The sequence below is a fragment of the Sparus aurata genome, chromosome 10 (genome assembly GCF_900880675.1).
Source record: "Sparus aurata chromosome 10, fSpaAur1.1, whole genome shotgun sequence".
Lineage (NCBI taxonomy): Eukaryota > Metazoa > Chordata > Actinopteri > Spariformes > Sparidae > Sparus > Sparus aurata.
The window spans coordinates 4,019,224-4,044,541 of record NC_044196.1 but is presented as its reverse complement, the minus strand read 5'-3'; the positions used below and the strand labels follow the sequence as shown (position 1 = coordinate 4,044,541).

General features: G+C 41.4%; 1 protein-coding gene and 1 long non-coding RNA gene across 2 annotated transcripts; both read left to right on the top strand.

Moving 5' to 3' along the window:
* The first annotated feature begins 6,752 nt into the window (after nucleotides 1-6,752).
* LOC115590377 (uncharacterized) lies at nucleotides 6,753-10,955 on the top strand. Its single transcript, XM_030431733.1, has 6 exons — nucleotides 6,753-6,790; nucleotides 7,260-7,613; nucleotides 7,702-7,803; nucleotides 7,953-8,084; nucleotides 10,465-10,544; nucleotides 10,719-10,955. The coding sequence occupies exons 1-6, from the start codon at nucleotides 6,754-6,756 to the stop codon at nucleotides 10,953-10,955; spliced, it is 942 nt and encodes a 313-aa protein (XP_030287593.1). The 5' UTR covers nucleotide 6,753.
* A 9,654-nt stretch (nucleotides 10,956-20,609) lies between these two features.
* Nucleotides 20,610-21,871, top strand: LOC115590112 (uncharacterized). Its single transcript, XR_003985677.1, has 2 exons — nucleotides 20,610-20,662; nucleotides 21,616-21,871. It is a non-coding gene; the product is annotated as an uncharacterized LOC115590112 (long non-coding RNA).
* The last annotated feature ends 3,447 nt before the right edge of the window (nucleotides 21,872-25,318 follow it).

Genomic DNA, 25,318 nt, shown 5'->3' with positions numbered 1-25,318 from the left:
GAGCTACAACCGTATGTTCATCAAAACGAGCGTCTGGACATTAACTCTGGTCTGTATGGTCAGCCGGCTGTGAGACGAGGGCGCAGGGACCGTCTACAAAGTGCAACACTGAAAAGAGAAACTACAAAAAATATTCAATAACTTCACTATTATTCAGAGTGTAGTGTCACCAAAATCACTCCACACATCAGTGGTCTCCTGCTGGTTATTCTACAATTTTTTTGTTTGGAAAAAATGTGCTTTGCCATAATTTTGGGGAATTTCTATTTGGGAGAAATATTCAATAACACTAATATTCAGTAAGGTGTCACAAAACTCACCTCACTCTAACCCTACTTAAAAAAACTGTTTTGTAATGTAACATTAACTTGATATTGGTATTTAAAAAATGTTTTAATACATAATCCATGTCTTATTATAAATTAGGATGTTATGGTATCAGTCTGAAAGGTAAATCAACACATTTTACTCAGCGGCCTTTGTGCCCCTGACAAAAAAAAAAGTGAAGGCCAAATGGACTTGCCCCTAAAATGACGAAATTCCCACCCACATGTCATATTTGGCTTTGATTTTGACTGAACATTTGCTCTCACTTTGCATAAAAATATCGGGATATATATCGTATATTGATATTCAGCCTAAATATATCGGGATATGACTATTAGTCCATATCGCCCAGCCCTAATCTGAATGCAGCATAAAATCTTTATTGTGGGTGCAAGAAATTTGAAATTGGAGGTTATCAAGGTGCATGAAGCGTCAAAATGTAGGTGCAGAAAACCATAAGTAAAAATTATAAATCAACATTGAACATGTGATTGTATCGTTGTTGATTTTTTACCAAGACAAATGTAGAATTTTTAGAATTGAAAATTTGGCAAAATATCAACCTGATTTGAACTTTTTTCTGTCGGCCTAACATTTGTCTTTTTGTCTCCTGTGTCCTGCAGATGTCCAGCAGCTGTTGTTTGGTCAGAAGAAGGTTTCTCCAGAGCAGCAGGAGTGGGGCTCCAGTCTGGACCAGCAGGACCCAGAGCCCCCACACATTAAAGATGAACAGGAGGAACTGTGGACTAATCAGGAGGAAGCTGATATCACTGAGTTCACATTCACTCTTGTTCCTGTGAAGCATGAAGTTGATGATGAAGAGAAACCTCAGTCCTCGCAGCTTCATCAAAGACAAACTGAAGAGATGGAAACAGAAGCTGGCGGACAGAACTGTGGTGGACCAGAACCAGCCAGGAACTCCGTTCCAGATAGACATTTACAATCAGGGACCAAAGACAGGACAGGAGACTCTCCTGAACCTGCGGCTGAAGACTCTCCTGAACCTGAGGCTGAAGACTCTCCTGAACCTGAGACTGAAGACTCTCCTGAACCTGAGGCTGAAGACTTTCCAGAACCTGAGACAAAAGACTCTCCTGGACCTGAGGCTGAAGACTCTCCTGAACCTCAGGCTGAAGTTAATGATGATGTTTGGAGTGAGACCAAAGAACCTCAGTCAAGTTTAAACTCTCAGAAAAACATTGAAGTCCCTGTAAGTGGTGTAGGATGTGGCACTGACAAGGAACAGTTTACTTCCTCTGACTGTGGTGAAAGATCTAGCAAAAACTCAAAACTGAGGATTTGTAAGAGGATTCAGACAGGAGAGAAACCATTTAGTTGTAAAGAATGTGGTAAAAGATTCAACTACCAGCACGTTCTTACCGAACACACAAAGATTCACACTGGAGAGAAACCATTTAGTTGCGGTGAATGTGGTAAAAGATTCAGCCAACAGCAAGATCTCATCAGTCACACAAGGATTCACACTGGAGAGAAACCGTATTGCTGTGGTGAATGTGGTCAAAGATTCAACTTCCGGCGCTCCCTTAACAGACACACAAAGATTCACACAGGAGAAAAACCGTATAGTTGTTGTGAATGTGGTAAAAGATTTACCCGACAGCAAACTCTTATCACACACACAAGGATTCACACAGGAGAGAAACCGTATAGTTGTGGTGAATGTGGTAAAAGATTCAGCACACAGCAACGTGTTATCTCACACATCAGGACTCACACAGGATAGACATCACAAAGTTGTCGTGAATGTGGTTAAAGATTCAGCTGACAGCAAAATCTTATCACACACATCAGGATTCACACAGGAGAAAAAGCATTTCTTTGCTGTGAATGTGGTAAATAATTAAATAATAGATTTAGACATTAGAGAAGTATGACCCAACACATGGTCTTGCACACAGGAGAGAAATTCTTCTGTTGCAGTGGTTGTGAGAAAACATTCACTCGGCGTGGCACGTTAAATAAACACAAGTGTGATCATTGTAACACGTCACAGCTTCATAATAACCAAACTTAGAGGTTCAGCTGAACAGATGGAAACAGAAGCTGGTGGAGGCCTGAGGAGAACCAGAACCAGCCAGAATCTCAGATCCAGATAGACATTTACCAGAGTCTGAAGACAGGACTGAAGACTCCAGAGACTCAGACTGAAGACTGTGATGAGACCAGTGAAAACAACACAGTTCAGCACTTTCCTTCAAGATAATTACAAATCTGTCTGTAGAGTTGAACATGTTGTCTGAATACTGACACAGTAGGAAGTTGGATCTTGTTGTTCCACGAGAAGCAAACATGTTTCCAGTTACTGCGTATTGAAAAAGTATTTTTAGATCCAAACTGAAAGCGGGAAGTCTGAAACAAGACTCCAAAAGTGTTCAACCAAAACTGTGTGAGTCAAATGTTAAATGTTCTCATGGTTATTTTTGTGTTTTGTTCAGTGTTTGTGTTGTTGAAGAAACTGAATGTGTTCAATTTAAACATGCTGAAATTGTGTTTGGCTGTAAATCAGAGTTCCTGTTGTGGAGACAGTTCATCCCATATTAAATTCACAAACAAGCAAATGACTTTCCTATGTTCAAGCATTTGTAATTCTGAAGATTCCTCTGAGCTGAAAGACACCTGTGAATGAAGTTTATGTGTCTTTGTTTAATCAACAAACACTGTGATGATTGGATCCCGTCCTCAGACCTCTGAACTCTTCTTCTATCCTGTCTTTACAGCAGAGGTTTCAGGGACTCTGTGTGTCTGTTGTCAGATCAGTTGAGCGTCCTATTCGTGACACCAGTGTTGTGTCGACAGTTTGTCTAATAAAGAATTCACAAACAACAGAATGTCTTTCTGGTGTTTATTCAATGATTTGTTAGCGGACACAGTACAGAGTGTTTTTCTGTAAGGAGCGCTTACTTGTCTGAGCTTTTGTGAATTTTAAGGGGAATTCTGGATCTTTTTAACCTGGAACTATATTTACATGTTTGATATGCAAATGATTTATACTTCATGAATGTTTTGGATCCGTCCAGTTGATCTCCTCAGCTGGCAGCCATGACACAACTGCAACGTGATCCTTATGGGCAACTCCGACCGTCAAACTTCAGTCCACTACAAGTGTTTTTGTCTCTGACAGGCTGAGGTTGTTATTCTCAGAGTCTGACAGAAAATATTCCTACAGAGACCGTTTTGTTAAATAATAAGAATAGTTTTGTAAGCAGAAATACAAGTCCTGTTCAAGATGTCTCTCTCTGAAATCTGGTGAGAGGTCACCTTTTGATCCTCAGAACCAGTTAAATATTGAGACATGACTTGGAAATCCTCGTGGTAAACTCCAAACTCTTCTCTCCAACTTTTGGTAACAAAACAGATCTTATTATTTAACAGAACGGTCTCTCTGTGTGGGAACCATGTCTGTAATGATGTCAGACTCTTACTGGTAGATTCCACTGAGCACATCTGCACTTCCTGAAGACGATGTTTGTGTTTAAAGCAGCTATTTGTAATTTCAGCCACCTGCTTCCAGTCAGTTCAAACTCTTTAATTATTTTATGTATTATTTATTTATTTATTATATATTTATTTCTTTGCAGATTCTGTTACTAGTTGTTAAAACCTCAGTCTGACCCTCAGTCTGACCCCAAAGAGACAGAGATTTAGATTTAGATTTTTTATTTAGTTTTAACATTGAAATTATATTTTTACAAGAGAATTAAATATCACAAAGTTCACAAATATTGCTGTAAATCTGGTCAAAAGCAATATTAAACATTCACTTCTGTTTTTTAAACATGATTTGCTGCTAAATGTGCCGAAAAAGTTGCTGTTTATTTTAGCATGCACAAGTTTACAACCGATGCCCCGTAGAAATGTAGCACTAAAATGACTAATATGTTACTAAATCCTGTTGGGGTGATTTCTTTTAGACATCTTGAGGTCATTATTTTGGTAATTTGGAAGTAATTTCAGAGACATTTAATAAATACATGACTTCATAATTACTCCCCTGCTTACCATGACAGTTCTCGACCTGCAAAATACACAAACCCCTCCGGCCCAGCAGCTGGCAGTATGGTAGTTGTATCGCCCCAACTACGCATGAAGATTCGTGATATTCGGGATTCCAGTGGGATTCGAGTTAATTCCTTAAGTTTCGTTTCATTAAAACCTAAAGCAAACACGGTTGCGACGTGACTGGAGGTCTATTTTTAGAATGGCAAGTGAATGAATCGGAGCTATGTTATCAATTAGTTTTTGAGTTTAGTCAACACGTGAGAACTCGTCTGACATGGAGAGTCTCCTGTTGTGTGCTACATGTGTGAAATAACAACTAGAGTCTGGACTTCGTCAAAACCTCCTCTAAAATGTATACTCAAAATGAAAAATACACAGGGCTGTGGGCCTCCCAGCGAAGTGACATGCTGAAAGCGGGGAAGGGGTCCAATGAGACACACCAAACATGAAAACCCACACCATCGGATCACACCACGCTGCACGCCACCGAAAAAGGAAGTGAAGGGGACCGCCACCAAAGAAATCAGTGCCACTCGCTCGGGCCCAACAGCTCCTGTTTGATAAAAGAAAGAAGACAAACGCTAATAAAATCAAGTCATGAAAGGGGGGGGGCATGGCGCAAACCGACACACTGGCTTTAAAGAGCACCAACCCACTCAACAGGGCCAAGATGTCAGAACTGGGTTAACTGGCACATCACAAAGACACCCCGACCAATAGGCTAAATGAATTAAAAAAAATAGGAAAATATAAATGAACTATCACTGAGAGTTACAACAAAAAGAATGAAAAATAAATGAAATTATGTTATACAAACAACCCAACGCTCATGATCTATGTAATAAAAATACTAAATGCTCCTTTAATTATGCTCAGAGTAGAGCAGCGTGGACAGACAATGCAGGCAGAACAGCGCAGACAGAACAGCGGAGATCCCTGGCGAGCAGACGGCTTAGGGTTGGAGATAAATCACCTGCCGAGGTGTACAGCTTGGCCTACAAGTGCACAAACACAACTGAATTATAACAAAAATTGCACTTGAAGCCCTAGGAGGAAAGTAAATTTGAGTACATACTGGAAGGTTTCCCATGCAGCAGCCCCGTCACGGGAGTGAGAGACACAGAGGATGAAGCGCAGCAGCTATCGCTGCAATCAGAGCCACCACGTTATTTCATTTGTGGATAACAGACAGCATAACTACGGCAGACAGACAATGAGCAGGCCTACCTCAGCAAAGCAACACCGAGCGCACACGGGTCGTTACGCACAGGCCGTTACGCACGCAATCGAGGTGATTGAGTTCATGCCTACAGCCCGATGGCACGTAACTCAGAAAGAAGAGAGGAGATTTATTCTGCAACACCAGTGACCTTATAAGAGGGCATATAGGAAGGGAGGAAATGACCATTTTGCCACAGATAGATAAGTAATAATGTGACTAAACATGGCAATAACATATTAGGTCATGACTCAGTAGACTCAGTTTCATTTTAAAAATTCAACAGAGGATGAGACAGGAGAGAGAGATGAAGATGTTAAAGGGACAGAGACAGGAGGAGAGGAGAGAGAGAGCAGGAGAAGGAACCAGTGAGATGCATGTGGAGTCAGGTCCATTATCCAGCTACATACAAAGGCCAGGGTCACTGCTCTGATGAAGAAAAAGGTAATACTTGTTCTAAGCTATGGTATTACTGTACTTACTGTTACCTATCTCTGTCTTTCTCACAATCAATCACCATAGCCTTTACCAAACACTTAATGTATACAGTTACAGATCATCTTAGCTGTTTTGTGTTTCATATCCCAAATCTGTGTGGTCTGTTTCTGTCGTCACATTCAAATGTTTCCTTCAGATGAAGCTGAGTGAAGAGAAACAGCTGGTGTTGTTCTGTCAGCTGTTTTCCTGAATGCTTCTCTTCTCTGCAGATTGATGAAGATGTTTGGTTCTTGTACAGAGAATCAGCAGGACTGAAGATTCAGCTTCCTGTCCGTCAGTCTGAGGCTGCTTCATGCTCACACAAACTGGACCAACAGCTCTGAAAAGTATGAGGAAACTGAAGCTCCTCCTCTTTCGTCAGAAGTGATCTGTGGCGGTCACACACACACACACACACACACGTCTGAACACAGACATGTGAGCAGCAAATGGAAGCTTTGAGATATATAAGATAAGATCCAGAAATGTTTCAAGACGAGTGTGTTGGTGACTTGTTGGACCTGTTTGTTCACATTCCAGCAGCTGCTTCACTGGAAACAGCTCAAAGTGAAAGTTGAGTTCAGTCCTGGTGTCAGTGGACGGTCAGCAGCAGCAAAGTGACGACTGGCTGTGAACTGATGTCCTCCATGTGTTTCTGAAGTGAAGCTCAGTAAAGAGGAATTTGTGCTTGTTGTAGTTGTGACAGGAAGATGAAGATGTTTGTGGTGTTTGTGATCCTCGTGCACGGTAAGATAACCTTCCTCCCTCTGATCTGATCGTCACCTCGGTCCAACGTCATGTCTTTAATGTGGATCTGTGTCATCTTCACTTCATCAGTGTGTTTCAGCTGCAGGACCATGTTTTCTTCCCAGAAACACATGAAGAACAGATTAAAGGCAGCAGATGTTCACTGTGTCTTTAAACCCTGATGAATGTAGAAGACTGTACAGTCACACTGTCCTCACTTCTGTTCTTCAGGATTAGATCCCTGCAGCTCGCTCACATTCTGATGGCTTCTGTTCACAAACGTAATAATGATGCTTTGCTGACAGCAGCGTCACATGTGGATGTAAATGTTGGCCTTCATTCACACAGAGTCTGAGTTGAGCTTTAGCAGCACAGTTTACAGGCTGCACACACTGCAGAGAACCACATTCACTCATGACATGAAATAAGGCTGCTGTCACTGACCCTCTCTGTCTGTGTGACCTCACAGTTTCCCAGCATGCCTCAGCTGTGGAGCTGTATGAGGGGGACCCGTTTGTCCTGCTGCCCTGTGAGTCTCAGACTTTTGAACTGGACGAGCCCTCAGTGGTGTGGAGCCGCTACGATCTCAATCCTTCAACCGTCCACCAGCGTCAACAGGAAGGAGACGATCTTAAAGACCAAAACCAGCTTTACAGCGGCCGAACATCCATGAAGACTGACGCTCTGGAAACTGGAGACCTCAGCCTCAATCTGACAAAACTCCACCTCTCTGACAGCGGCAACTACACCTGCACCATCAGAGGGTTCAGAAGGGGGAGACAGAGAGAACTGAGAGTGACGGACGTACAGCTGCAGGTCAAAGGTCAGCAACTAACCCTAAAACCTCCTGTAGATACAGATCAGAGGTCAGAGGTCAGAGGTCATGTTCCTTATGTTTCTGGTTCCTACAGAACGATTCCCATCCTGGGCCACAGCTCTACTGGTTCTCCTGGTTGTTGGACTTCTTGTTTCTGGAGCTTTTTTAATACATTTTAGGCACTATTTGATGTCAGGTATGTCACTATTACTTCACTACCCATAAGGCACCTGGGCAGCATCTGGTCTGGGATTATAAGAGAAGGATGAGACAGTGAGATCATGTTACTATCACAGTTCCTGCTGCTGTCTGTTCAGCTGATGTTGTGGTTCGTTGTCCTCTCAGTCTACCAGGTGGAGGTGGATTCAGGGGCGGAGTCTGTCCAGCTGCCCTGCAAAACCACAGTTTGCCTGCCGAAAGACGCTAAAGTTGAGTGGAGGGACGAAGGTAACAGGAAGTTCCATGTGTATCAGAACGGTTCTGACCAGCCTGAAGAACAGCACAGATATTACAGAGGTCGAACAGAAATGAAGAAAGACCTGCTGAAAACTGGAGACCTCAGTCTGACCGTGAAATACCCCAGAGATGACAACAGACACACCTACACCTGCACCGTCTACAACAGGGAGGGAGACATCCTGATGAAGAAACAAGTGAAGCTGCAGTTCAAAGGTCAGTACTGTAGATACATATCAGGGGTCAGTGCTGCTAACTGCTAGGTGGCTCCATTAGCCGTGCATTGTGCAGGCTGACAACAGTGTCCTATTAGTGGAAACTCATGAGAAGGAGAGAAGGATGAGACATTGAGGTCCTGTTACCATCACAGTTCCTGCTGTTGTCTGTACAGTGTCACGAGTGTCACAGCGAGTAGGCTACAGGATGGGAGGAAAAAAAAAACTGAAAAAAAAAAAATCACGAAAATTCCCCCCATGTTGAAATGCAAGTGGTTGGACTATTATAACACACAAACAAATCATCCTTCTGGCGAATTTTTCTGTCAAAAGCGACTAGCGACAAATCTAGCGACTTTTACTGGTGTTATTGGAGACTTCTGTGGTGTTTGGAGACTCTGACTTGAAAGCACGTATCACTCTGCAGTTAATGTGCTCAACGAGCAGCCGGTGCTGCTGTGAGTCCCTCCCCCGTCCTAAAGCACTGAAAGGTGGTGAGTCTCTCAGTAGCCTCGCGCAGCAGTCCAGCCTGCAGTCAGAGCAGAGAGGAGATGCACACCACTCCGCGTCCAGGCTGAATGAATCTGGCTTACAGAGTGGGGTGGAAATGTACCGTATATTACCAAATGATAGCCGGGTTTCATTTAACTGCAGGGTCCCTGTTAAACGCTGGGTGCAGGTTTATATTTTCATAAATAACCGCCGGTTCCAAATAACTGCTGAGTGTAATTTATTTATTTATTTTTTAAATCAAGGAAGAAGACGTGACCACTGACACCGCACGTTTTCCTTCTTCGCCTTGTTCACGTATTGTGCTTTCTGTCAGTCAATATCACATTGATGATCACCATGGCTCCGGTGCAGCAAAAAAATAAAAAGTACGACTTGAAATTCAAACTTTCTGTTGTGAGATATGCAGAGGAAATTGCAATGAACCAGCCATGATCTACATGGTGTCAGAAGTGAATAAGAGGAGCAAGAGAGGCCATGGCAAAGTTTAATCCCCCGACAGATTTCTCGTTTGACAAGCCCAGCGAATGGCCAGATTAGAAGCAGCGTTTAAAAAAATTCAGGACTGCACTCAAACTCGACAAAGAAGATGGCGCTGTGAAGGTGAGCAGCCAGATAGACAGAGAACGTACAGGTCGTTCCTTTTTTTTACTGAAGATGCCCACTATGATGCCTTCGACACAGTGGTCGGAAAGTTTGATGAGTATTTTGTACCAAGGAGGAATGTGACACACGAACAAGCGGGTTTCCATCAGTGTTCGCAGAGACCAGGAGAGAAAGCAGAGACTTTTATCAGGGCTCTGTATGAACTTTCTGAAAATTGTGACTTTGGCGCGAACAGAGAGGAAAATATCCAAGACCGGATTGATTTGTTGGAATATTGGACATGATGTGACGCAAGCTGCAGCTGATGAAGGGCCCGACGCTAGCGCTGACCATAGAGACGGTCAGGCAGTCTGAAGAGGTGGCTTCACATGTTAGCATGCAAGGAGAGGCAGCCAGCCTTCATTGTCCATGAAGTCACACACAAGCACAGGCAATTTCAATACACCAAGCTCCATGGTAAGCAGAAAGGGGGAAATAATGAGCAATGTGGAAAGTGTGGGAAAATGGCGCACAGTAAAGATTAAAGCTGCCCTGCTAAAAACCCCACATGAAATACTGCAACAAAGTTCGACATTGGAGTAGAGTATGCAGGAACAGAAGAGTTGTTAGTGAGGTGACTGAACAGCAGCCATATTCCTGGGGGCAGTGAGAAAAGAAAAATTCAAAATCGACTCAGGGGCTGATGTGACCATCATCCGGGAGGAGGCCTACCACTCACTCATCCCCAAAAGTCCACTGAAGCCTGCAGATATTCCCTAGACAGCCCAGGTGGAGAGCTGCAGTGCATAGGACAGATTGAGAGCACTGTGACATATAAAGGAAAGACTCACCCACTCAAAGCATATGTCATCAATGGACACACTGTAAGTAACTTATTCAGCAGGTTGCTATCTGTTAAAATGAACCTGGTGAAGAGAGTGGATGAGACTGTGAGTAACAGAGGACATTCACTGGCATATGGTGAGCATGGGACATTAAAGACTGATCCTGTAAGAATACATCTGAAAGACGATGCTCAGCCATATGCTGTGCACACAGCACGAAGTGTACCCCTCCCCATGCTGCAAAAGGTAAAGGAGGAGCTGCAGAGGATGGAGCGCATGGCATCATCGAGAGAGTGACACAGCTGACTGACTGGTGTGCACCCATGGTGCCAGTTTTGAAGCAGTGTACAGGCAAAGCCTGCATATGTTTTGATCTTAAGAGACTGAATGAGGCCATTAAAAGAGAGGAGTATATCCTGCCTACTACTGAGGAAATTACAGCAAAGCTTTGTGGGGCAACCGTGTTCTCCTCACTCGATGCTCCTTGCGGTTTCTTCCAGATACCGCTACATCCTGATAGCTGTAAGCTCACTGCCTTCATAACACCATTTGGCCGTTTCAACTTCAAACGGTTACCGTTTGGAATCATCAGTGCACCAGAGATCTTTCAGGGGAAGATGATGAAGACTCTGCAGGGTCTGGAAGGCGTCGAGGTCTTCATGGACGATATTCTAGTATGTGGGGTCACAGAGGAGGAGCACGACACCCACCTGGATAAAGAGAAGCAGCCGGCCTGAGGCTCAACAGAGAGAAGTGCTCCACCAAACAGGGTGAGCTGCGTTTCTTTGGGCACCTCTTCGATCAGCCTGGGATCCGAACAAGGCATGTACAGGAGTTGAAGATGATTCTGGGAATGATTTATTCCAAGCCTATCAACAGTGGGACAACCGCTGTATGAGCTCCTGAAAAATAAGACTGTATAGACCTGGAGACATGCACAACAAAACGCCTTTGAGCATGTTAAAGAACTATTTACTGCACCAGTACTTGCCTATTACAAGGTGAGCAAACCTACTGCATTGTTGGCTGATGCTAGCAGTTATGGACTGGGGGGTGTGCTACTTCAACTCCATGGTGAGCAGTGGAAACCTGTAGCATGTTGCTGCAGACGCCTTACTGAAGCTGAAACACATTACTCCCAGATTGAAAAAGAAGCTCTGGCGGGCATGTGAGAAGTTTTATAGATACCTATGTGGACTGGAACAGTTCAAGTTAGTAACTGACCACAAGACACTCGTGCCCCTCCTTTACAGCCGCAGCCTGGACAATGTACCCCTGTGATGTCAGCAGCTTCTCAAGAGGCTCATGAGATTCAACCCAGTTGCAGAGTATGCTCCAGGAAGAACCCTGATCGTCGCAGACACACTGTCATGCAGTCCGCTGACCAGCACATGTACTGAGACTGACACACTCAGTGAGGTGACATGCTATGTAGCTAGTGTGGTGGAAGCGATCCCTGCATCCAAAAGCAAGATGGATGAAATCAAGATGGCGACAGGAGCTGACATAGAACTACTATCAGTCATGAAGCTTGTAAAGAGAGGATGGCCTGAACATGGCAGTAAAGGTCCCATGGGTGCAAGAGCATATGTTCAAGTGAAATCAGAGCTGTCAGAACATGATGGCCTGATTTTAAGAGGAAACAGGATTGTCATGCCAAGGTCAATGAGAGGTGAGACCCTTCAGAAAATACATGACGGACACCAGGGCCTGAGCAAATGCAGAGAGAAAGCATGTTCATCAATGTGGTGGCCTGGACTGTCTGCTGAGATAAACAGACTTGTGACCTCATGCCAGGTGTGCCGCAAACTGAAAAGAACATAACAAAAGGAACCTCTCATCTCCACACCACTTCCTGAGAGACCCTGGAAGAGAATTGCAATGGACCTGTGTGAGCATGAATGCCAAAACTATATGGTAATCTCAGACTATAACTCCAGATTCATTGTAATACCGCACCTACCCTCAATGACAAGTAGACAGGTAATCCAAAAGCTAAAAGCAGTATTTGCCAGATTCGGTATCCCTGATGAGGTGGTGAGTAACAATGGGCCTCAGTTTTCAAGTGCAGATTTCATGTTTGCTAAGGAGCACAACTTCCAACACTGCACATCCAGCCCTCATCGCCCTCAAGGCAACGGGCATGCTAAGAGAGCTGTACAGATGACAAAGATAATCCTCAAGCAAAAAGATCCTGTGATGTCTTTAATGGCTTATAGGTCCACCCCCTGCTCAACCACAGGCTTCAGCCCAGCTGAACTGCATATAGGGAGGACTCCCGACTTCCCGACTTTGGAAAAAAGGCAGGGAAAACAAGGAAAAATTGTATTGTCACTGAGGTTGATAATGTTGTTTTGTGCACAATGGTAATTATATGCATACATATGTTCATGATAATAAGTGCAGCTAAGAAAAGTCTTCTCTATAATGGTGTTTGTTCTACACTGTGGGAAACAACAAAAGAAAAGGGGAAGATATGGCAGTATAATTTAGTAAAAAAAAATGTGCTTGCGCATATACTAGGGTGCCCACCAGGAGGGCAGTTCTGTTTATACCTATGTGTTGACTGGTGTTCAATAAAGCTTCAGCTAAACTAGAGAGGCCTCTATCACAATTATTTGCATGCAGCTGATGTTGTGGTTTGTTGTCCTCTCAGTCTACCAGGTGGAGGTGGATTCAGAGGCGGAGTCTGTCCAACTGCCCTGCAAAACCACAGTTCACCTGCCTGAAGACGCTAAAGTGGAGTGGAGGGACGGAGGTGACAGGAAGGTCCATGTGTATCAGAACGGTTCTGACCAGCATGCAGAACAGGACAAATATTACAGAGGTCGAACAGAGATGAAAAGAAACCTGCTGGAACCTGGAGACCTCAGTCTGACCCTGAAATACCTCACAGACAGAGACAGAGACACCTACACCTGCACTGTCTACAACAGTGAGAAAGAGATCCTGCTGAAGAAACAAGTGGAGCTGTGGGTCAGAGGTCAGTACTGTGGATACAGGTGAGTACTGTAGAAACAGGTCAGTACTGTAGATACAGGTCAGTTCTGTAGATACAGGTCAGAGACCAGACTTACATCAATCAGCTGATTGATTTCCAATCAGAGTTGACAGTATTGATCTGAATGTGATGTTTTTATTTGATCCAGAAGAAAGTTGAAGGAACGAGCTGAAAGAAACAACAAATCTTTTCATCACTGAGAACAAAGAAATGCAGCTTTAATAGTTTGTATCAGTTATTGATTGATGATCAGTTCTCAGCTGATTCAACAAATCTTCACTTCCTGTTGAAGAGGTTGATCAAAGAAAATGTTAAATTTGACATCCAGAAATGTGAAAGTGACAAAGAGAAGCAACAAACAGCAGTTGAACACTGAGATGAGACATTACTGTGAAGACCACAGGGACAAAACATCACAACACCATCAGGACTCTGATCATGTCCAACACCTGGAAAACCTGGTTTTACTTCCTGTGTTTCTGTCCCCTGTTACCTGCTGCTCTCATCTGGTTCTGTCCTTCAGCTTTCTCTACTACTTTGTAATCAGTCAATAAAGTTATTCAAAACTGCTGCTGCTGTCTGTACAGCTGATGTTGTGCTTTGTTTCCTCTCAGACTGTCAGGTGGAGGTGGAGGAGGGGGAGGAGTCTGTCCAGCTGCCCTTCAGAACTACACCTGACCTGCCTGAGGATGCTAAAGTGAAATGGGTCTGCTTAAACAGGACAGTCCACCTGTATGAGAACGGATCTTACCAGCCTGAAGAACAGGAGTGGGTTTACAAAGACCGAACAGAGATGAAGAAAGATCTGCTGAAGACTGGAGACCTCAGTCTGACCCTGAAATACCCCAAAGAGACAGACACAGGAACATACTGGTGTGGAGTCATCGACAAGGACGGAGACATGCTGAAAAAGAAAACAGTGAAGCTCAAAGTCAAAGGTCAGTATGAAGATACAGAACAGAGGTCTGTGTGTCTGTCTGTGGTTGATTGCTTGTCTCTGGTTGGCTGCTTGTCTCTGGTTGGCTGCTTGTCTCTGGTTGGTTGCTTGTCTCTGGTTTGTTGCTAGTCTCTGGTTGGATGCTTGTCTCTGGTTGGTTGCTTGTCTCTGGTTGGTTGCTAGTCTCTGGTTGGATGCTTGTCTCTGAAGGCTGCTTGTCTCTGGTTGGTTGCTTGTCTCTGGTTGGCTGCCTGTCTCTGGTTAGCTGCTTGTCTCTGGTTGGCTGCTTGTCTCTGGTTGGTTGCTTGTCTCTGGCTGCTTGTCTCTGGTTGGTTGCTTGTCTCTGGTTGGTTGCTAGTCTCTGGTTGGATGCTTGTCTCTGAAGGCTGCTTGTCTCTGATTGGCTGCTTGTCTCTGGTTGGTTGCTAGTCTCTGGTTGGCTGCTTGTCTCTGGTTGGCTGCTTGTCTCTGGTTGATTGCTTGTCTCTGGTTGGCTGCTTGTCTCTGGTTGGCTGCTTGTCTCTGGTTGGTTGCTTGTCTCTGGTTGGCTGCTTGTCTCTGGTTGGTTGCTTGTCTCTGGTTGGTTGCTTGTCTCTGGTTGGCTGCTTGTCTCTGGTTGGTTGCTTGTCTCTGGTTGGCTGCTTGTCTCTGGTTGGCTGCTTGTCTCTGGTTGGCTGCTTGTCTCTGTCTAACTGTCCTCTGTCTCCTCTGCAGTGAGAATTCAGATCAAAGATGAAACAGAGGACATCAGGAACAGAAGCAGCTCCACTGATCCGACTCCTCTGATGGCTGATCAATCTGTTTGATCGGTCTGTTGGTCAATCTTTGATTATTGATCTGATGTGACTTTGGATCAGAGACTAAATGGAGCTGAAGGAGCTGATGGAGGACGGATGAAGACAGGACGACGCTTCGTCAGCTTCTTCTTCACTATGACTCTCACACACAGTCTACACACTCACTATTGATGACTATTGATCAGTGATGTCAGAGTGATGTCAGAGTGATGTCACATGGTGGTTTGGACTGAAACATGTGGCTTCGATCCTTTGAACTCTGACAGTAAAGTGTAAATACAACCTCAGATGTAGAGACAGCAGGTCTCTGCAGTAACAACAAGTATCATTACCTTTACAGAGTGTCTACAGATAGAAACACTCACATTTAACACTTTTTAACACCTTTTAATGCCACTTTATATGAAATTTAAGACCAAACCTTCAATGAAAATACTCACCAAAGGTTAAATATATATACACATATTGCATATGATAATTATTGCTGTAAGCTTTTAAAATAAAAGATGATTAAATGAATTAATAAATGGACATTCTGTCATACTTTCAGTGTTTTGTTTTTGTTTTGTACTTTTTACTCCACTACATTTATTGAAAACTCTGTTTTAGTTACTTTACAGATTACATGCTGCCTCAGAGCTGAATCAGCACTTTTAAATTTTAAATTCATTCATTTGGTGAACAATCAGATTAAAAACAACTCTTATATTCATACAAATAATCTGAAAGAGCTGAATATACTTTAGTATATTCAGCGCCCTCTGATTGGCCCGCAGTCCATCACCTCGGGCCAATCAGACGCCAGTGCGTCCGCCATGAGAATCCACGATGTTCTTTTTGTTTCTTTCATCAATTTATCAATACTACGATTCATCATCAGGCTGATCAGATCACCGCGCGGGCTCACATCTACCGGGGTGGCATCTAAAAGAAAGCTTGCCTCCCCAGTTGGCAGCAACGAATCCAAAGAAAAGTTATGGCCAATTTGACATCTACGAGCGCAAATCTCCAATGTCCGACTGCTGTGAATACAGCACGAGATGACGTCAGAGCAAGAGACGCTTCGTTTGGAAAACTGAGTGGCGCGGAAGGTCGACTCAAGATGGCGGCCAATGTGGTTGGGTAGTAAGGAGCTCCGATACTATAAGTTGTACCACGACAAAAAAGACACTTAAACCGAGGATTATTACCGCTGACCCATTGTAAAGAAAAAGAGGGTCATTGTGAGTAAAAAAAAAGAAGAAAAGAGAAGAAAAATCAACAAAAACGACTGCTAGCCTCTAACGTTAGCTTAATTGGTTTACCGTTAGCTTCACGTTAAATCAGCATGAAGAAAAGAGGAGCTAGAAACAAGGACGGGACGTCTTTAGTTGAACAAGATATTCAGAACTTCGACGGTTTGTTCACACCATTACCGGTAACACCAACAAACAGCCCGGACCTGAAAAGGCATCGACCAAAAGATGAACTTGGAGGCACTTCAAATGAAGAAATCCTAAAAGCAGTGGTGGAGTTAACTAACCGCTTCATCACACTTGAGCAAAAGCTGTCCGGAAACACCGACGCTATTACAGCTTTGTGTAACCAGCTGAAAGGGGTCAAAATCCAAGTTCAAAAGAACGAGAAGCAAGTGAGAACCAAAGTAAAAGGTGTACCAAATGGACCTAACTACTAAAATGGTAAACGGTTTAAAATCCGTAAATAATGGAAATGGTACTTATAGTTGAGGTTCGAGGTTTGTAAGTATCTATTTCATTGTTTGTTCTCTGATAGTGTAGAGTTTATTTGTTTTTCAGACATCAGATAAAGTGTTAGATATGGAATGTTTTAGTTTAAAGGCACTGAATTTATGTTCTATTAATGTAAGGGGTTTACGTAATAACACAAAAAGGAAGGCAGTATTTTTATTTAGCAGAAGTTGCAATAGTGATATTGTTTTTTTTACAAGAAACTCATTCAGATATTGATGATGAAAAATTCTGGAAATCACAATGGGGCAATGCAATGTATTTTTCTCATGGCTCAAATTATTCAGCTGGAGTTGCAATACTACTAAACAGATTTAATGGTGATATTCTGGAGTCGACAGTTTCAAATGAAGGCCGGTGGATTATTTTAGTTTTGAAAGTAGACAATCTCCTGTTTATTATTTGCAATGTTTATGGACCTAACAGAGCTGCTCAAGCAAAGGACATGTTTTCTGAACTTTCTTTAACACTGGATACCTTAAAGGAAAAATATAAGGATTCTACTATTATCATTGGAGGTGATTTCAATGATGCTCCAGACGATTGCATGGATCGACATCCTCCGAAATCTGCATCGCTATCGAACTTTAAACCTACCTCATTTAAAGTGATCATTTTTTACTCACAGATGTGTGGAAATTTATGAACCCCAGTGTCACAGACTACACATGGTCTAACTCCAGCAGGAGTTTAAGGTCAAGAATTGACTTTTGGTTAATGTCTTCACAGAGTTTACAGTTTGTTTCTGATGTCTCTCATTCTCATGCACCTTTGTCTGATCATAAATTGATAAGTCTAACATTGAGAGGATCTAAAGAAGAATCAAACATTAGAGGTTATTGGAAATTAAACAATAACATATTAGATGATGAAACATTTAAGGAAGGTGTAAAATTACTTGCTAAAGATATATTTTATAGAAAAGAAATGAATTCAGTTCAAAAATGGGAATTCTTTAAATTTAAAATCAGAGACATTGCAATTATACGCAGCAAAGAATTAAAAAAACAGAAAACTGAAAAAATGAATGCCCTTATAAATCAGCTGCAGCTGCTAAGTTCCAAACACCACTTATCTGAGGATGAATCAGAAACACTAAAAAGTCTCAGTGAAGAGCTTGATAGAATGTATGTGAATTTAGCTAAAGGTGCTTTCATCAGATCTCGAGCCAAATGGTTAGAAAAAGGAGAGAAAAACTCCAGTTACTTTTTTGCACTGGAGAAAAGAAACAGAAAGAGAAATAACATTACATCTCTTAATATAAATGGTGTCATATGTTCTGATCCTAATAACATCTCTAATCACATCACCTCTTTTTACAACAAACTATACACATCTGAATTCAGTCAACCAAAGTGTGACACATTTATGAAACACATACGAAACTTTACACCTTTGATTTCAGAAAATTTTAAAGAAGAATGTGAAGCTAAGCTTTTGTGTTCAGAAATTACTAATGCTATGCACTCAATGAGATTGAGGAAATCACCTGGAAGTGATGATTTCACAGTAGAATCCTATCTTTGCTTTTGGGATTTAATCAAAGATCATCTCTTATTGATGTATAATGAATGCATAGACAGACAGGAAATGACAACAACCATGAAACAAGGACTGATAACCTTGATTCCTAAGCCAGGAAAAGATCCTTTAATAATAGAAAACTGGAGACCTGTTTCACTCTTAAATATAGACTATAAAATCTTAGCACAAGTTTATGCTGAACGACTAAAAAAGAACTTAGAAGAGATAATTAGTGAAAACCAAAATGGCTTTATGGCAAATCGTCATATTAGCTCCAATGTCAGATTAGTATTGGATCTAATCGATTATTCAGATTATATAAACTCCAAAGCATTAATGGTCTTTCTTGACTTCTACAAGGCATTTGATTCAATTGAACATTCCTTCATTGTACAAACCCTGCAAATTCTTGGTTTTGGAGATAAATTTATTAATAACAGTGCCATGTTTTATAAAGACATAAATAGTTCGGTTATTCTATATCCCAAAATGTCTCAAAGATTTCTTGTTTCAAGAGGTGTACGCCAAGGTTGCCCTATTTCATGTTTTTTATTTTTGGTTGTTGCTGAACTTCTATTTTTAAATATTTCGTGCAACCCAAATATTCAAGGCTTAACAATCTTTAATCGAGTGGTTAAGATTTCACAACTGGCCGATGACACAGTTTTATTCCTTAAGGATAAATCACAGATACAGACTGCATTACAAGTAACTGGTGAATTTTCAGAAGCCTCAGGTCTTAAACTTAATATCAATAAGAGTGAAATTTTGTGTTTATATGATACTGATGAAAAGCTTATGTTTAATATCCCTGTTAAACAAACTGTTAAATATCTGGGAATTCAAATTACAAAAGATATGGAGCTTAGACAGCAACTTAACTTCCTTCCAAAAGTTACAAAAACTAAATCAGTTCTTAATATGTGGCTGCAGAGAGACCTGTCCATTTTTGGAAGAGTGTTATTATCTAAAGCTGAAGGTGTATCAAGGTTCGTTTATCCTGCTCTGTCACTTTTTCTTAATGATGCACTTTGTAAAGAAATCAATAGTTTATTTGTTAATTTTGTTTGGAAAAATAGACACCATCATCTCAAGAAAGAAATTCTTATTTTAGAGAGAGCAGAAGGAGGTTTGGAAACTCTGAATTTCTTTCACTTAAATCCTACCTTTAAAGTTAAATGGCTTAAGAAATGTTTGGAACTACCACAGTCCCTATGGAATTTTATTCCACACAATATATTCCAAAAAGTAGGAGGCTTAAGGTTTTTAATGGGCTGCAACTTCACAGTTTCTAAATTACCTCTGAAACTCTCAAAGTTTCATCAACAGGCTTTACGCTCTTGGAAATTGTGTTATGTTCACAACTTTTCTCCACACAAAGTATTGCTTTGTAACAATGGTCATATAACCATTACCAACAAAAGTATATATAAAGGGAGCTGGATTGAGAGGGACATAATATTTGTAACGGCCTTGTTTGACGATAATGGAAATCTTTACAGCTATGATGAATTCCTGAAAGCTAAATCCTTTCCAGTGAAATATAGAGAATCTGTTTCTGTTGTAAAGGCTGTTCCTGCTGGTATGATTGAGTTAATAAAATGTCACTTAAATTACCAAAAAGTTAATGTTCAGACACCTTCTCTAAAAGTTGATGGGGTTGACATAATGGATAGAAAATGTACAAACGAACATCTAAGTATTTCAGAGACAAAATAAGTTTTCCCCCAGAGGAAAGTTTTTTTGGGATTCGCAGTTGGTTGATATAAACTGGCGTAAAGCATGGTTGTGTCCCTCTCAATTCTGCATTTCTAATAAGATTAGAGAAGTTCATTTTAATATTTTACATAATATTTACCCTTGTAACAGATCAATTTCTAGGTTTGCGAAAGCAGATGAAATGTACACTTTTTGTGGAGATGAGCCAGAGACAATTTTGCATTTGTTTTGTATTTGCCCATTGTCATCTATATTTTGGAGGGACATGGAAAAGTTTATCTACAATAAAACTAAACAGAACGTAACAATTAGACCCAAAGATATTATTTCAAAATTTGAATATGATGACAAATCAATTTGCTTCACAGTAAACCTCATGATTTAAATTCCACATTCACAAGAGTAAATTTTCCAAGTCCCTCCCAAACTTTAATGTCTTCACAAATGAGTTTATTTTTTATATCGATAACTTGAAACTGTTGCCAAATAAGAAAAGTGAACGCACACTATTATACCTAAAGTCATTTTCACTTACCCCCAAATAACAAATGCCTTATATACATTTATCAGTGTCTGTTCTGTCTGAATGTCTGTACTTTTTGCAAATGTTAAATAAAGATTTTCATTGAAAAAAAAAAAAAAAAAAAAAAAGAAAAAAACTGAGTGGCGCGAAGCGAAGAGCAGGAGTCGTGAGGAAAGGAGACACGGGAGGAAAGAGGTAAAAACTGATGAACTATCTATCAAGAAATGACATAATATCAAAGCACAGTGCTAGTATAGCTGCGATGCTGATTTAAGATGATAAAAATCAGGTTGAAGAACGTTATTTCGCTAACTGTACATGTAATGTTAGCTAGGTCTGACGTCACTTCTGTGTAAAGTAAGCTAACGTTAGGCTACAAAAGCTAATATTGATTCAACGTCTGTCAAGGAAAACACGGTAAAGTTACTTTGAATCTGACAGAAATGAAGAGGAAAGGTAGCATATGAAGTGAGCAAGGTAGAAGGAGGAGATGAGGTGGAAGGAGAGAGAGAAAGGCGACCAGGGAGAGGAGGAGGAGGAGGGAGAACACCACAGCGATGAAGATACGAGGAGGGAGAGCAACACCGAGATGAGGAGGAGAAAGAGAGAGACAAGATAACGTGCAGGGCTCAGACACTGAAAGGGAAAGCAGAGTGCTGAGCATCACCAACCATCTCTAGTCCAGCTGCTCCACATGGTGTGGACATTGTTGCTGTGTAGTAAACTAAGTTACTTATCAATAAGAACAACACATGACAAAAACGGACATTTTGCTGATAAAATTAAGGTGCATTTAGGAAAAAGTGCTTAAATGCAAAAGGAACTTCTTCAAATAAATATACATATTCATGTTTGCTTGAATATGAATAATTGTGGAAACTTGTAAGTGAAAGTGTGATGAGATGGGGACAGAGTTTTAATATTCTGTGTACAATGTATTTTAGTTCTATTGCTCAGCTTAAATTCCCAAATTAAATAAATGAACCTAAAAATACTCTCCCAGGCTAAAATGTTAGTGTGTGTTAACACAGTCTGATGGTTATAACTAATCAATGATGGTTCTACATTGATTGTGTTTTTACTAGTTATATTCTATAATGAGTTGAGATGTAATGCAGTTTTAATGTTTCCTCCCCTCCATCTTCTAGACGTATCCATGTCCAGGTGTGAGGTGCCAGTGCAGCCAAAGCAAGAGAGTTTCCCTGAGTCCCTCCAGGAGCAGGAGAATCTTCTGCAGCCACTGGTACAAATCTCACCTGGTTAGAAGACTCGCAGTCCAAACATGCAGCGCACTGTTTTGCTTGTAGGCATTTTTCCCTCCCGATGCTCCAAGGACTGTTTTCATCTCATTCAAGGGTTATCGTAACTGGAAAAAAGCTGAAATGAAAGACAGTGGTTTCTGTTTCTGGTCCCAGCTGTGACTTTACTGAGGTTCACCCAGTGTTAGCAGCAGGAGGACGGTCAGCTCACCTCCCAGAGCCTCCAGCTGAATCACTGGACACTGATTTAGGGACCGTCATTAAATTACTGAGCACAAATATATTCATACAAAATAATTGCAGTTTTTTCGATATCTTCCATGTCATGTGACCCACTGACTCCAAACCAGCAGTATATAAGCAGCGGTATTTAAAAATAAATTAGATTCAACAAATACGTTTCTGCATTGTGACATTTTTTGTAAGTCTCAATCTGTCAATTTTTTTTTTCACAAATCTCACCAGTAGTCTTTATTTAAAGGGTTATATTTCAAAATGTTCTAGATTTTGTAAGTTAATGACTCAGAGCACCGCTGCTACAAATATTTATAGGGGAAAAACTGTGTTATAGTTTTTTAATGTCTCTTCTTTTACATGTACAGTATACAGCCTGTATGAACCTACTCACACAATGTTTCTGTACTTTTTCAGACTGGGGGCAAAATGTACTTTTATATGACTTCTTTTCAGGTTTATGGAGATGTTCTTATGTAACATACCCTTTTGTAACTCTGTGAGCCTTTTTGTGTAATTTGTTGATACAGCAGCTCAGATTTACATGCATGAAATGTCCCTTTCATGTCTCCTTAACTGCTGTGAATACTGTATATATTGTACTGTATTTCTCATGACTTTATCAGTAAAGACCTGACCTGTCAAACAGTGTTCAAGCTACTGAGGGACAAATAGGGAGAATGTGTGTTCTGAGTAAACAATAAAAGCGATGTCCAGCACCTTGTTTGAGTGCCGTGCCCATTTATTACTACAGTGTATTTACGCTCACCTTAGTACAGCTCAGTCCATAGATCTTCATGGGTAAGTTTTTATTTGGATTGTTTCTTCTTGTACAAATGCTGTCTGCAACACTGGCACTCTGACACAGTCAAATCTGTTTGCTTCCCCTCTCACACATCTGCCACTTATCACCTGTGTCTTACCTTAATGCCTTTCCTGTGATAATGGCCCATCTACAGTAGTGTTACCATACTTCCATCTCCTATTAATTGAGATCACATTGTATGGTCACTTATTCCTAATATGTACTGTTTCACATGAAACCTCAAATACAAGACATTGATTGCATGAGATAAAGTTGTCTGTATGAGTTTGTAAATGGCAGCCCGTGTCCTTGTGTACTGTGATTAAATTCAGTATATATACGTCAACCATATGTTGCCACCCCTCAAAAATTCCTGCCCCCCTCTCGCCACCCCATAAATATGTTTCTAGATCCGCCCCTGGATCCGGACCTGATGGATATGTTCATCCTGATATCACGAGCGTTTCGTCAGCACACGTCATCATCGGTCGGAGCAGATCAGAGAGATTAAAACAGCTGATCAGTCTGTTGAGTTAACGGCCGCTGTGATGGCGGCTTTGAAAGGCACGAGCACGCACGGAACTTCCTGTTTGAGAAAGGCTCGCTTTCTACTTTACAAAATAAAAGTCTATCTACTCTCTGAGCTGAAGAATACAAGATAAAAGTTGTAATAAGGGAACAAATTCACAAAAGTCACAAAATAAAGAGAAACACTAAAACATCCCTCATTAATCTGAAGTGGTTTATTTACAGGTCCAGAACTTTAATGGCGTCTGACCACAGTTAGAAACTTCAGACCAAACCTTCGATGGAAATACTCACCAAAAGTCAAATATATATATACATATAATGCATAAACTAATTATTGCTGTAAGCTTTTAGAATAAAAAGATGATTTAATCAATGAATAAATGGACATTCTTTCATATTTTAACTTTGTGGTACTCTGATGGTACAAAGGTTTCTTGCTGCATAAGTCCTGTCAGCAGCTCCATGTGGGTCTTTGTTCACATTTGTGTCATATTTTATCATCTTTAATGAAAAATGTTTTATTATTTTTGACCAATAACTACATGTTTTGCTTAAAACTTCTGTCAGTAAAATGTAGTGAACCCAGTTCATGCAGCAAGCTTTGCTCCTGGTGTTATAATAAAGGCAGATTCAGGGTTTACTGAGGTTCTGAAGCTGTAATCTACACAAGTGGCCTCACAGAGACTCCAGCAGTGAAGAGAGGCTCCAGAGGAGGAGGATGATCCCAGAAGAGCAGCAGCCGGCTGGTCAGGAGGGACTGCAACAGCCCAGCAGCTCAGTGTATTAAAAAGGGAAACTTCAGGTCACAACTCAGGTTTTATTTGCAGCTGCTGTGAACCGGAGGAGAAGCCGGAGAGTGAGATGCTCCCAGCTAGCTTTAGTTTCTCACACACCTTCATGTACAGACATGAAGATCAAGTCTGACTTTATTATATTATATTAAATTATATTATAATGCTTTCACAGAGTTTATGAAAGAAATTGGCTTTAAACAGAGCACATCAGACCCATGTGTGTTTGTAAGATCTGGACAGGAGCTAGAAATACTAGCTGTGTATGTTGATGATCTGATGTTGATCACAGAATCAACAGAAAGCGTGGATGAGTTGAAACAACCTTTCAAGAAGCGCTACAAGATGAAGGACATGGGGAGCTGTCCTATATCCTGGCATCTCTGTTGTCCAAGACAAAGCAAAGAACTGTGTCTTTCTTCATCAGAAGCATCACATTGAAACCATTCGTCAGAACCCCATTGCAACCCCTGCTGATGCAAATGTAAAGTTGAGAAAAGATGATGGTGTCAGTAAACCCGTGAAGCCCAAGCACTTATCAGTCCATGGTAGGTAGTTTACTGTACGCTGCAATGGCCACACGACCAGACATAGCACAAGCAGTGAGTGTTGTGTCAAAGTTCAATGCAAATCCAAATGCTGCATATCTGACGGCTGTGAAGAGAATGTTTCCATACTTGATGGGTACAGTGAACGTTGCCCTCAAGTATGAGCAGTCAGAGTCAGGAACTGTGATTGGTTTCTCAGATGCTGATTGGGCCGGAGATCAGGATGACCGTCGCTCAACAACTGGTAATATATTGTTCCTGAGTTGGTTCAGCAAGAAACAGGCAACTGTTGCACTTTCAACAGCAGAAGCTGAGTATGTCGCACTCAGCCAAGCAGCTCAAGAAGGTACCTGGCTGAAGAGATGCTGACTGATCTTGGAATGAGTGATTCGCCTACAGTGACCATGGAGGACAATCAAGGAGACATCGCAATCGCAAAGAATCCTGTCAATCATTCTAAACATGAAAACAGACTAAACACATAGACATTCACTACCATTACATTGGTGAATGTGTGCAGAATGGGCAAATACGAGTGCAGTATTGTCCAACAGTTGATATGAAGGCAGATATCTTGACCAAGCCACTGACAAGACAAAAGTTTGAGTACCTCAGAGGAGAGATTGGACTTTACCCTGTTTAAGTCTGCCTAATATGCTTACTGTACTGTTTACTGCTCAATA